At 46.8% G+C, this 14,047-nt stretch overlaps 1 protein-coding gene across 1 annotated transcript in view; it reads right to left on the bottom strand.

Moving 5' to 3' along the window:
• Positions 1-2,715: 2,715 nt before the first annotated feature.
• LOC311231592 (solute carrier family 22 member 6-like) overlaps positions 2,716-14,047 on the bottom strand; it is a gene marked incomplete at both ends in the record, with an annotated part of 35,297 nt that continues 23,965 nt past the window's right edge. The window contains 9 exons of the mRNA XM_084318220.1: positions 2,716-2,923; positions 4,209-4,317; positions 4,892-5,106; positions 5,320-5,429; positions 5,536-5,659; positions 5,825-5,996; positions 6,345-6,499; positions 6,700-6,803; positions 7,033-7,419. Coding sequence (XP_084174346.1) covers positions 2,716-2,923; positions 4,209-4,317; positions 4,892-5,106; positions 5,320-5,429; positions 5,536-5,659; positions 5,825-5,996; positions 6,345-6,499; positions 6,700-6,803; positions 7,033-7,419 — 1,584 coding nt within the window. The remainder of the gene's footprint in view (positions 2,924-4,208; positions 4,318-4,891; positions 5,107-5,319; positions 5,430-5,535; positions 5,660-5,824; positions 5,997-6,344; positions 6,500-6,699; positions 6,804-7,032; positions 7,420-14,047) is intronic.

Genomic DNA, 14,047 nt, shown 5'->3' with positions numbered 1-14,047 from the left:
CTCCAGGAGCTCAGATGGGAAAAAAGCGCCCCCTATCGTCTATCCCTGTGTAACTGCAGGTCAGTCGATTAGACTGACCTGGGATCTGTAGAGGTGGAGCCAACTGGCTCCATTGTGCTGGCGAGCCGTCTGATCAAGAGGGATCTGATCGCAAGCTCTGATCAAGAGGGATCTGATCGCAAGATGGAAAACAACCTGGAATATATATTTACAGCAGCCAATAATCAATAAGCGTGATCAATATTTGGAATGGCGATCAGGAATTGGAATAATCTTTTTGGAGAACATCTGATCTAAGGTAAGGAGTCTATGTTACCAGTCTTGGGGTAATCAGAGCTGTATTCACTGAGATAAACAGCGTGTCCGTATGTGTGTGTGTGGCTGTGTGATCTTGAGGAAACGAGAGAATAGATTTTTCAGCTCGCGTCTATAGCACACATATACTATCGATAATCTAGCGTTTATTTGAAAACGATTCATAAATAGGCCGACAAATGACAACGTGTCTAGTGTATTCGAGAATATTCCAATAAATGCAGTTTATGAGGGAATCTTTCAATTTTCCGAAAATTTTCGAGAGAACGATAGCTTTTCGAAATGCTATAAAAAGGATATGAACCGATTAAAAAAACAATCCGTTTCGACAATGTTGGCTGCAAACAAGTCATTGATAAGCGACGGGCAGATTAGACACATAGCCATAATTTAAAACGTAGATTAGGCGTTTTTAACGCTAACATTGAAGTGGATGATGGCACTCAAACAGGGTTTTCAATGTTAACTGGCCGGCACTGAAACGTACGCCATACTGCGTAATGCCAAAAACACCATAATGCTTAATGACACAACGCCATACTGCGTAATGCCAAAAACACCATATTTTCTTATGACACAATGCCATATACTGCGTAATGCCAAAAACACCATAATGCTTAACTTAATGACACAACGCCATACTGCGTAATCCAAAAACACCATAATGCTTAATGCCAAAATGAGAATGTTGCTGACTGTCACTTCAAATATGAATTGACATGTCGGTGAAAACATTTCAGCATCCATCTCCTGTGTCTTCATCAGGCGTGGATCTCCTTGAAACTCCTTTCCTCCAGCATATATCCAGACCCTCGTGTCCTTGAAGGAAACATGAAAATGGTCCCAACATCTTTTAACAGCTATAATACACATTGATTCTTATGGATGATTCATTGTGAGTCTATGGTACTGTACATAGCAGACTATATACAGAACATACAGTTTACCTCTGCTAAGGAGGTTGTGTTTTCGTATGTGAACAAGATATCCTGAAAAGTAATAGTCCGATTGCCATGAAATTAGCTGTGATCATTCAAGACCCATACCGGAAGACACCCATTGATTTTGGTGACCTTATGATCTTTCCTTTAGTCACTATAGAGAAAAGGTCAGGGGCTCACTAAAATCTATAGGATTTCTCTCAGCTTTTCTCACAAAACTAAAAACACGAACTCAACAGCTTGTCTGATTATGACATTTGAAATGTGTTGTACTTTTGTGATATCTAACTGATGGTGGAACTCAATGTGGATTATTTAGATAGTTGATAAGCCAAACTGCGTGACCCCCAGATCCAATCAAATTACAGAAAAATGCATGGAAAACAGGAAGCTACGTGTTACTTGTGAATGCTTTGCCCAAACATGACAAATATGTTCGACATAGACAGTGTGAGGTAGTATCCCCATTGTTGATACATAAAATATGGATTTACAAATAAATAATACATTACAAGTACAAATATATTAATTTATTGCTTACATTTGCTGTCAACACTGCTGTCAAAACTACCTGTAGGACTGCTGTCAAAACTACCTGTAGGACTGCTGTCAAAACTACCTGTAGCACTGCCGTCAAAACTACCTGTAGGACTGCTGTCAAAACTACCTGTAGGACTGCTGTCAAAACTACCTGTAGGACTGCCGTCAAAAACGACCTGTACTGTAGGACTGCCGTCAAAACTACCTGTAGGACTGCCGTCAAAAACTACCTGTAGGGCTGCTGTCAAAACTACCTGTAAGACTGCCCTGTCTTAGTTTGGACCCACGGAAGTATAAATAATCATATTTTGAAAGCATGCACCAAAAGAGAGAAAGAAAAAAGGCTATATATATGTATATATATGTAACGGTTGTGACAACGTCACCTAAAACTTCGATGCCACCAGTGGGAGTCGAACCCCGGTCTCCCACACCGCAGGCAGCAACACAGACCACTATACCAAGAGGTGAATTCACTTCCAAGTGCTGGGTCTATGCGTCTTTTGAGGATGTGAGAGTGAGTTTAACCCATAGCACCGCTACTCACCCCAGCCCTTCTTGACTGCGCTTCACGATACCATCCGTTACACTCACCCTCTCAAGCTCACTCCACTCCACCCAAGGCATCCGGGTCAATCGGCACCATTGTAACGGTTGTGACAACGTCACCTAAAACTTCAATGCCCCGAATGGGAGTCGAACCCCGGTCTCCCACGTCACAGGCAACAACACAGACCGCTATACCAAGAGGTGAATTCACTTCTAAGTGCTGGGTCTATGCATCTTTTGAGGATGTGAGAGTGAGTTTAACCCATAGCACCGCTACTCACCCCAGCCCTTCTTGACTGCGCTTCACGATACCATCCGTTACATATATACAATTTTTTAAGCACTAAGTACTAGAAACAACTATAGTAGGTTACCCTCGTTCGATGTCTTCTATGGTTTCTGGGAGACATCTGTTGCGTGTCTCTGGTAGTGTCCGTGCCACTATTCCCCCCACTATGGCCGCAGAGCAGAGGACGACCTGGGGTAGGTCCCGCCAGACCTCATCCAAGAGTAGTATCAGAGGAGCCACTGCCACGCCAATCCGAGCAATGGACGAGTTGTAGCCCATAGCATTCTGCCTAATGAATGCATATATGTTGTTAATTATATCCCCTGGTAATAGCCATTAGGCTGACCTCAACTAGAAATAAATTCCTAGTCGAATGATGGTTGTAGAGTTTTGTCGACTGATCAATTTGTTGATTTAATCGACAAATCGATTAAGATTGTGTTTCCCACATGCAATCATGCATATTAATTACCTCTTTAAATCGAGTGCTTATCAGAGATGTTGCCGTCATTATTCATAAAATAACTCATTCAGCATGGAAAAAAAACATACAAATCGACTAAAAAGGTCTCGGTCGTCTAACACCAAAACAACCGATTCATCAACTAAGGGGGCAGCCCTAATAGCCTTCATCATATCAACTTTAGGATTTTACTGTTATGGTTAGCTCAGGGTTCAACGTCATAACGTCGCCAGAGATCTCGGCGCAGAGGCAGCAGAGGCTGCCAGTGAAGCTAACATGAATTTAACTTCAGGCGATGCAGACATTGATTGGTCCACTTGCCAGAACGTTTTTTTTTATCCACTTTTTTATCCTCTTTTTCTATTTTTTCTCCCGTGCCAATTCTTCCCTCCCCTGTCTTGAACGTTGCTCGCATATGCCCCCCACTGGCAGGTTGTAGGGAGGATCGAAGCCTTGCATCACGTGTCCCCTCCGGTACACGAGGAGGCAGCCTGTCACATCTTTTCACCTGCCAGCGCGGACTCTCATTGGCGAGGTGTAACGTGTAGGAGGCTCACACTACCCCCGCCATTTCCTGTCTCTGCTGTGCAGGCATCCCCAACCGACCTGTAGGAGTCGCTGTCCACAACATCCAGATTACCACCCATCGACTTCCACCCGCTGACTCTGCCAATTGAGCCAGTATGACGGCCGGCCCAAGCCGGAGGCAGCGCCGACAGCCGGAGTCGAACCCGGTGTCTCTTGCGTTGGTGACGAGCGCAATGTCCGCTGCGCCACCCAGCCGCCCTTGCCAGAACGTTGTTGAACCAGGAATGCTCTCACCCCTGCAGACACAAATGTCCTCAAGACTAAATGTAAGGACATTTGGTTGCAGGGCCATGTTGTGGCCCTCGGGGCTACTATGATTTATGTGCATTTCTTATAGATAGGAAGCTCTAGCTTGCTATGTTTCTAGGTTCTAAATCGAAAATGTGTAGGAAGGTCATCTCAATTTGAAAGAATCTGAATAATTCTTAATCTGAAGCCATATAATTGTTGAGGGTGAATTTACAGATCATGAAAAAAATTCCCAAAAAATTAGAAGCATGCATAGGTAGTCAGGCATCATTACCTTATTACAGTAGGGTATAGCTCGGCGCTATACAACACAATAGTTCCGAAGGACGCTGCAGAGAATGCTTTTCCAATAACCGCTACCACTGTTCTCATAGCAGACATATCTGGGAGCAGGAGAGAAGCTTTCTTAGCACAGATTGTCATGAACAAACAGTGGCCATAGCCTTCAACGTCCTCCTTTTCATTCTTTAGGAGACGTTTTAACACTACACCAGGGGTCAGCAACCTTTTTGATACAAAGTGCCATTTTTAAATGTTCTTTAACCAGTGTGCCATATCAACATTAAGGATAACGTTAAGTTTAATTATGACACCCCATCAAAACAGATCTGTAATTGTATTCCGTATACTGTAGGCAATGTGCATAGAAATAGCAATGGCTGTAAAAGAGGTAACTTGCATGGGGATGAGACGACACTTCAACATTTCCAAAAAGGTTCCTCTCTTACACACTTGCTAGTGTGCCATTGGTTAAGATACAGCGTGCCAAGGGTCGCACTCGTGCCTAAGGTTGCTAACCCCTGCACCACACGTTACTGCCGTCGCAGCATCCCCGTCCGTAATTTTATCCCATCTAGCCAAGACTCTGTATTTTCTGAAACAATCAAAATGGCTTTTTGATAAAGTAGTCAAATCGGAGTCTTTGGAGATTAGGAGCCGTAGGATAGGAGTTCACACCTTTTGGTACAAGGATGTTGACTGCAAGACAGAGTCCCACCAGCAGCAGGGATCCCACTTCGGTGTGTCGCCTCCCGATCTTATCCAGTAAGTAGTAAACAGCTACTTTGGATGGTAGCTCAATAAAGGCGTACGTAAACTGAGTGAGATAGATACTGAGCCCAAAGCCTGTGATGTTGAAGCTTATACCGTAGAATGCAACTGCGACACAGAACCTACAGGGAAAGGAGAACAGGTTGACTCAGAACGCTTGTGATCGCAGTAGCCTACTGATGAAGTTCAAACACTGAGGTTAATGTTCAAGGAAAGTTGTTAGTCATAAGCACATAATGTTCTTGTATTATTTATGCCATAGTATATAAGTTCCTAACTTTGTAGATCTTTTCTAACTCAGAAACAGGCCGCATCATGATATTGGGAATACAAACCACACTATGCCAGTACGTAGGGCCATATTCCTCATCTTGGGTGTGCGGACCAGGTCAAGGTAGGTGTAGACTTTGCCCTTTTTCTCAGTCTGAATAATACGGGCCAGCATCTGGAGAAGAGCACAAACTGCATGATTAAAAAAATCTAAGTCAGAACAAAGTTTCTGTGTTGACTTCCTTTTCTATTTCTATGATCCTGAGCTGGAATTTGCTGACCTCTGGTCTTATTTTGTCCGCAAAGATCTCTGTGCGGTTCATGCTGGCACATTCTCGCAAATAAATCTGAGCTTGCTCCAGCTTGCCATTAGTAATGAGCCACCTGGCAGACTCGGGCATCCACCTAACGTTGGAAGTAAAAACGTTACAATAATTAACCAAGAAAGCCAGTCTCACTGTAGTGTACACACTCGAGATGTTCAACCATCTCAAAGTCAGCCAACTTGGGCTTTACAGTGTCTCGAGGCCGCTCGATTTAATGTAATCAGACTGAGCTATTGAGTCATACTTCCAGATGAAGATGGCGAGGAGGAGAGGAGGCCCAGTGACACAAACGGTCAGCAGCCGCCATTCGGTCACAAAGTATGCGATAGCAGCCAATCCTATACTCCCAAAAGACCAGGACAAGCTGTCAATCACTCCCACCAGCTTCCTGTGCTCAATGTCCACCCACTCTACATCTGCAAAGAACAAATATATCATTACTTTGATATGAAGACCCACAGAGTACATGTTTAGTTATAGTTAGTCTGTCCATTTCATTTGATATATAACAAAGACGTACATATACAAATGCATCCAACAGCAATCAAGCCAAATCTTTAGCCAAATTCAATTAATAATTGAATCGAAGAGTTATACCCATGGGCGAGGTACACCTTATCTAAAGTAAAGAGGACACGATACTATGCATAACCGACTTTTCAGTTTGTCATATAATGTGGCTTATAGGTTTGGCGTGTGAGGTTGATAAATGTGTCCCATTATGATTGATGGGAACGATAGGAAGCAAAGAGTATTATATTTACTGAGGACTGAGGACACTATGACGATGCCAGTGATGCCAAACCCGGTGAAGAACCGCAGCACTGCGTACGCAATGTAGGATGTGGAGAAAGCGCTGGCGACACCAAACGCCAGCCCGGATACATACGACACCAGCAGCATGATCCTTCGACCAAACCTGTTGGATGATGACAGGAAGTTCACATTCTGTCCTTACAGCAATTAGACCTACACTTTTTCAGAACATTTAGCTTTTCTCTCAACACAATCGCTCAAACACACACTCATATCGATAGCTCAAAAGTACTCTCGATAGAGTAAGAAAGTGAAGTGTGCTGTATGAAAACGAAGCTGGTCGATCCAGCCAAACTGCAGTACCTGTCGCTAAGACTTCCAAAGGAAATGGCTCCGAACATAACTCCCAGGAAGAAGATGGTGGCAGTTGTTTTGTCTTTCCCTCTATTATCACACACTAGATCCCACTTAAGAAAGAGGTAAAAAAAAGAATAAAAGAGGATATGTTCACAGAGGCTGATAGATGCTGTTAGGAGTGCTTTACCACATCAACCAAGACAACACCACAGTTTATGGTGTTTAGCTCTTTAGATTATGTCACATTTATCTGAAAATAAAGCGCATTCAACCATTGGACTGCACACACGTTTTCTCCAATAGCTGTTCCTCTTTAAGATGGGTTAAAGAGAATTTTACCTGTGTGGCCAGAGTAGACTTGAAAGCACTTTTGTCAAACACCCATCCATTAGGACACTGCATAACAGGCAGACCAGTGCTGTTGGTGGAGTTGAACAGCAGGTGATACTGGGGCTCTGTGAACATCTGACAGGAGCTCAGAGTCCCATCCTCCTGCACTGGAATGCTGACAGCGAGTTTCTGTTCCTGGGTAAGATTCCCAAAAGTCCCTCCATCCTCCAGAGAGCTGAAGTTGCAGTGGTGAGAGGGCACGGCCGCGATGAAGTTGTTGAGCATGAAGTGACACGGCAGCGTGAATCGGCTGATAAAACTGATGGCAATTACCATCTTCTGGAATCGTCCAAACCCATTAATATCCGAAAGGACATCTTCGAACTTCATTGTTGTCTCCCGTTTCGCTCATATACTTATCCCTTGAAATGGCAAATCACACTGTGAAACTCTGATACTAACACAAGGCAAGATAATCATTCATGGTACCGACTCCATCCAAAGGTTCCGGTTTCCTGTTGCAACGGGTCAATCTTTGACTACTACTGTACTTAACCATGTGAATGTTTGTCTGTGGAAAAGGAATACTTCCATTCGTTCCAATTAGTGATGCATTGACTCAACGGTCAGTCATCACTTCAGTTATTCATTGGAATAGCCTGCTTTACTTCTCCGTTGTGAAAGAGAGAAAAAATTGACAAAGCGTGGTCGTTCTTTAGTTTATTTAATCATCATGTATGTATTTGTACACAGTAGGCCTACATCATAATGAAAATACCTCACTCTTCAACTTTAACAGTATCAGGTTACTCGGTACAGTGCCTGTTACCTAGGATGTAAAACCTTTATATGGAAATCATGGCCAAGCAGTCAAAGCTCAGCTTTCTGGGGTGAACGAGTTCAAAGACATTTGAGGCACGAAATCACTCGTCAGATGTGCAGATGGATCTTTTTCTGAAACACACAAAGGTAAACCAATTGAGATGGTTTGAGCTCTTACTTTGATACATTAGAATTAAGGAGGACGATTATCAATCTAAACCTGACAAAAATCCTCTAACCTGAGGTCAAACCTTCCAGCCTGGTAGGCCTCAAACCTGCACCAGGTAAACTCCACAGAGAACCTCAAACATTTGAGGTGGGTGTGGGAGAGCCGATCACCTGGGAGCATGGCAAAGGCACACAAGGCTGAGATAGAGGACATAAAGAAGTCACTCGATTATATTACAGAACAAAATGACAAACTTCTCCAAAAAACAAGAAGCCATGTTGGAGCTGATGGGAGATAAAGGAGCTAAAAAAGCTTAATCTGGAGAAGGATAAAAAGATAGCAACGCTGGAAACCAAGGTGGATGAATTGGAACAATATTCGAGATTAAACAACATCATAAACGGTCTGGTGACTAAGCCGCGGTCCTACGCCAGAGCTGTGGCTGGGGATGGTGGTGAACCCACGGACCAATATATTGAAACGATTGAGCAACAAGTGATCACCTTCATAAAGGAATAGGCTACAGATCAACAGTGGAGATATAGAGGCATGCCACCCTCTACCACGAAGGAATAAAAAATATCGCCCAGACTACGCTTTATCAACAGGAAACACAAGATTGCAACGCTGAAACAAGGAAGAAAACTGAAGAATACAAATGTCTACATGAACGAGCACCTGACGAAAAGAAATGCAGACATTGCCAGACAAGCAAGAATACTGAGAAAGCAAGAGAAGATAGTCTACCTGGACGGCAAACTGCAAGGTGTACATCAAGCGCAATGGAGATTCCCCGGAGGAGGCAAAGATATTGCTTATCAGAGACCTCTCTGAGATGGACCAGTATCAATGAGGACAAATACAGGACAATATAACGACAAAACAACAAATAAGGTACCACTCTATCTCATCATGAGGAATCACAAGTGTTACAAAGGGTCAGATTAAACCGAATATATATATTTATTACTTGAGATACCTTGTATAATATTTGTATATCGTCTGATATCCCTTGTATATTCTTTGTATATATACATGGAATATCCCTTTACCTAGGTACAAGCCAGACCATAATATTCGTTCTCCTATTGGACAGCGACCCCTAGGCGCCAACGGCCATACCCCCAATGGCAAGTTCAAAGCCACCGCCAAGGCATGTCTCAACATGTCCAGGTTTGCGCAGTAATACGAGACAGAACTGAGGTTGGCACTAGATTATTCACCTTACGTATAAATACGTCGCAGGTGGATACAGCAGTAGTCTTATCCTAAAAGTTGAAGCCTTCACCACGATACAACGTGCCGTGAAGTGGGCCTCTTTGCCCCTGAATAGAGCCTTGAGAACCGCGTGCGAATAGATAGCTAAAGTGTCAGAGTTTAACGCTGTATCGTCGAGTTCGACTTATTCTATTGTGAAGTAATAGTCTATTATTTATAGTGTATCGTGCGGCTACCGTTCTCCGTGACCATCATTACCACCGGTTCGTCGTACTTCTAGCTAGTGCACTTATCCAGGCTGGGCGGCCTAACCTCGCGCCACCACCCGAGGAGTCCTAGACGAGAACCGTTGGATATGTACACCGGAGAACCTACACCGGCGAATGCAGAGCCTTTTCCGGCTGGATTATATTGCTTTGGTACTGTGGCTGCTGGAGCAGAGAACCGTCTACCCCACTGCTGTGTGGGATCTACCCTGTGAGGAGCACCATCGAGCCCGCCTCTAGGACCACAGAGGCTGGCTAGCTTTCATCCATGCTGTCGTGCATACTGGAGTATAGCTGTTGCTTTGTCTACGGACCAAGGGAGTATTGCACTGGCTCCTGTACCTGGAGCCTCGTTATTCCGCGTTGATCCAGACTTTGCTCCCGAACATTCCTCTACCCTGCTGGCTTACAACCGGAGGGAACCCCCTAGTGTCTCCAGCTGACTACGAGTGTGCCTTATGTAATTCTTATGCTACAGGTGGCGTCAGTTATACCCATCTTACTATTCTCATGGACTTACGCTCTTGACCTACTTAAGTGTTCTTCGCCTTACAAGCGCAATCATAATTCTCAATCTGTAACCTACCGTTACAGATTGCTCTAATAATAAATACCTCTAACTAGAACTTTCTTTGTCATTGCCGTATTATTGTGTGGGTGTTCACCAGATATACCATGTACTGTATGGCCAGTAATTAAAGTACATAACTAAGTAGTTGTTTAATGATACCATACTCTCAATACAGTCAGGGAATTGTACCCCTCAGTTACAATTGGTCCTTCGAACCGGAGGAATATCAGTGTAATATCTAAATATAATATTGATATTAACCATGGCCAGCGGTGAACACTCCCCAAACGGCTCTCCTAAACTAGAACGCCCGCAGCGCAGACGTCAGCCACCTCCCTACCTAGAGGAATACGCTGTCAGTCTAATACCTAGCTTTATACAGACGTTAAATGAGGAAAAAGCGGATAGTAAAAGCATGTCAAATCCTATCGACCAGGCGACCTTGCCAGTAGAGACCCTAGTGGGTTCTAACGTAACTGACCAAGCTCACGGGGGGGACCAGGAGGGACATGACATGACTATACCCCCAGACAACGTCAACGGGACGGTCCCCGGAGAGCTCCAGGATAAAGAAAGCGCTCCAGGGACAGAACCCGACCCACTACCAGAAGAGAAGCGCGCCCAGGAGATAGACCTCGGGGCGCGCCAAGAGAACAGATCTCCAACGAGCACTGTCAGAAGCCGATCACCTCCGTCAGTGTCTTCCCCCAGCGAAGCGGACAAGATGCTGGCGCAGGCATTCAACGCCACCCTGGCAGCCTCCACTGAACGCGATCGACTCCAAGCACAGACGCTTAGTGAGCGCGAACATTCTTCCATGGAACAAGAGCGCCTCCGGGCGCAACAACTAAGTGAGCGCGAACACTCTACCATGGAAAGAGAACGCCTGCAGGCTCAACAACTGAGTGAGCGCGAACAATCTGCAGACCAACGAGAGCGCCTTCACGCGCAACTCCAAGCGCAAGCCCTTAGTGAACGCGAACACTCTGCAACCCAGCGAGAGCAGTTCCAGGCGCAGCAAAGGAGTGAAGACGACCGCATACGCCTGGAGACCAGACGCCTCCAGACGGAAGAGAATATTGAAAGAGACCGCGCCGATGCCCAGCGCGCCGCCGCCGATGCACAGCGCGACGCCGCCAATGCACAGCGCGACGCAGCCCAAGCCCAGCGCGAAGCAGAGCGCGACATCGCTCACATCCAGCGCGAAGCAGAGCGCGACCGGCTACAGGCGCAGATAATGGAGCAATTGATTGCCAGGGCGACACCCCCTCTCTCCGCACGGAGCTCCAGGGCATCATCACGACAAGGGTCTAGGGCACCTTCCCCTACCCGACCAAGTGACCCAGAGCCCGGCCAACAGAAAGATCCTATCCACGTCTCCGAACCCCCTCCCCGACCGGTCCATACGAGACCCAGCAACCGGGAAGAACCGGCCTATGCCGCCGAGAGACTGAATAGACGACTTCAAGACCTAGAAGACCTAGCAGAGGAAGAGGAAGAGGAGGAAGGTCAAGCCCACCAGCAGCAACGTACTCCACAGGACCAGGAGGTCCAGTACAGCCCAGACTTCACCCCCGAGGCACTGCGCTACAAACCCCCGACTCAACTCAAGGGTGAGTTTGACGCACAACCAGCACCGAGGAACAGCACCTGGGTACCCGGGCCTTGGTACCCACCAAGTACCAGCCCACGACAACACGTACGGGGAGACTCGCCCAGGAGGCCTCTTCCCCAACGCTCACCGATGTGCCAGCCATCCATGGCATCGCACCTTGGCACACCGACGTTCCCGGACTTTACGCACGAGGACAGAGCACAGTACACGGAATTACGGATGTGCTTAGAGACTATGATGTCCGACGTCCCTGATGAGTCGTACAAATATGCTATCCTCCTCAAGCATCTCAAGGTGCCCAGAGCGCATAATATAGCGCTGGCATATTCCAACTCAAGTACCCCATACACCGCGGCTCTAGTAGCCCTCGACCAGCGTTATGGACGCATATGGGACTACGTGATACAAGAAATAAGGAATATTGACCGTCTCCCCCCAGCCACAGACAATCGATCATTGGATGACCTCTCTATCAAGGTACAATCCCTGTTAGGGATGCTGGGGTCCCAAAAGGAAAAAGGGAGACACGAACTGTATGCGTTATTGACACTGTTATTGTCTTGTCTTTTAAAATGTTCTTTTTTGTCATACGATTTGTGTCAAAATAAAGTATTCAATTCAATTCAATTCAATGCTAACTCTAATGTAGAACGAATATTAGAGAAGCTCCCTCCAGCCCGCCAAGAGCGCTTTAGGCGGCAGAGAGACCACCGTGATCCCGACGGTCCCGAGCCATCCCTCCTAGACCTGGCCGACTTCCTCGCGAGAGAAGTCAGCAGCCTACGACTGGATACGTTCGTGCGGAGTGGACCAAGCCCAAGAGATGGACCTCGGAGATCCAACGATAACCGCAGGTTGGTGACCGTCATGCACCAAGCCGAATCAGTACCGCGGCACAAGAACCACAACACCCCCTCGACGAAAGAGAAGTGGAAGATTGTATGCCAGTACTGCAAGAAAGAACATTGGCTGTCTCAATGTGACACTTTCAAGAAGATGACCGCCGACGAGGTGAGTCAGTGGATCAAAGCCAACCGCCGATGTTACCGCTGTGCGCGCAGCCATATGGCAGCCGAGTGCCGCTTGAAGAAGAGGTGCAGCAGGTGTGACGGCGCCCACTTGGACGTCTTGCATGACAGCAACAGGAAGAAACTCGCACCCCCAAGCAGCACCAGAGTAAACGTCATGTATATCGACCCCGCCAGCAGCGGGAGCTCCCGAGTGCTCTTGAAAGTGGTCCGAGTGATATTAAGCTACGAGGACAAGGTCATGGACACTTACGCCGTCCTTGACGATGGGTCAGAAAAGACTCTCCTCCTCGCATCCGCTGCAGCCCAGCTGGGTCTGCGGGGGAGCGAAGAAACAATGACAATTCGTACTATAAGAAGAGACCTGAAGACAATAAAGGGTGAAAACGTCTCCTTCACTATCGCAGCAAGCGGGCAGCCAGAGAGGCAGTATAGGATTACTAACGCTTTCACCAGCCAAGACATAGGCCTGTCACAGTACACCTACCCCATCCCCAAGCTGATGGAAAAATACGTGCACCTACGTCAACTACCTATACCACTCATCGACGGCGCCACCCCGACCCTGCTCATATGATCCGACCACGCACACCTCATCGTCCCAACGGACCGGGTCCACATCGGGCCCAGAGGCTGTCCAGCAGCAGTCGAGACCCGCCTAGGATGGACACTACAAGGCCCCCTCTCCAGGTCTCCCAACCGACCAGCAGCCACTCGCTGCCTCCACTCCAGAATGACAGAAGAAGACACCACCCTCTTACAGCACGTCGAGAGGCTATGGACACTAGACACAATGCCCTTTAAGAACGAAAAGAAACACATTCGTTCAAAGGAAGACACTTATGCCATAGCCCTCCTCGAGCAGAGGACAAAGAGAGTCGAGGTCAATGGAGTGATGAGATACGTAACTCCACTCTTGAGGCGAGAGGGTATGCCCACCTTCCACGCCTCAAAAGAAGCGACGGAGCGATATCTACTGAACACCGAGCGGCGCCTAGCCAGAGACCCCGCTCAAGCCACTGTGTACCGCGCTGAGATTGACAAGCTAATGACAGCGGGACACATAAAGAAAATTGACATTCAAGAGGCCGATCAGACGACCGAATCATGGTACGTGCCCCACCACAAGGTCCACCACAACGGCAAGGATCGTATTGTGTTCAACTGCAGCTACCAGATCGGACTACAGAATCTGAATAAAGAACTCTTGCCCGGCCCAACACTCTGCCCCTCTCTACTAGGCGTGTTGCTACGTTTCCGCCAAGACAAGGTGGCCATCAGCGGCGACATCAAAGGGATGTTCCTGCAGGTGCGACTAGTGGAAGAGGACAAGCC

This window comes from Notolepis coatsorum (genome assembly GCF_963971535.1).
Source record: "Notolepis coatsorum genome assembly, chromosome: 7".
In the NCBI taxonomy this organism is placed as follows: Eukaryota; Metazoa; Chordata; class Actinopteri; order Aulopiformes; family Paralepididae; genus Notolepis; species Notolepis coatsorum.
This window is presented reverse-complemented; position numbering and strand designations above follow the sequence as displayed.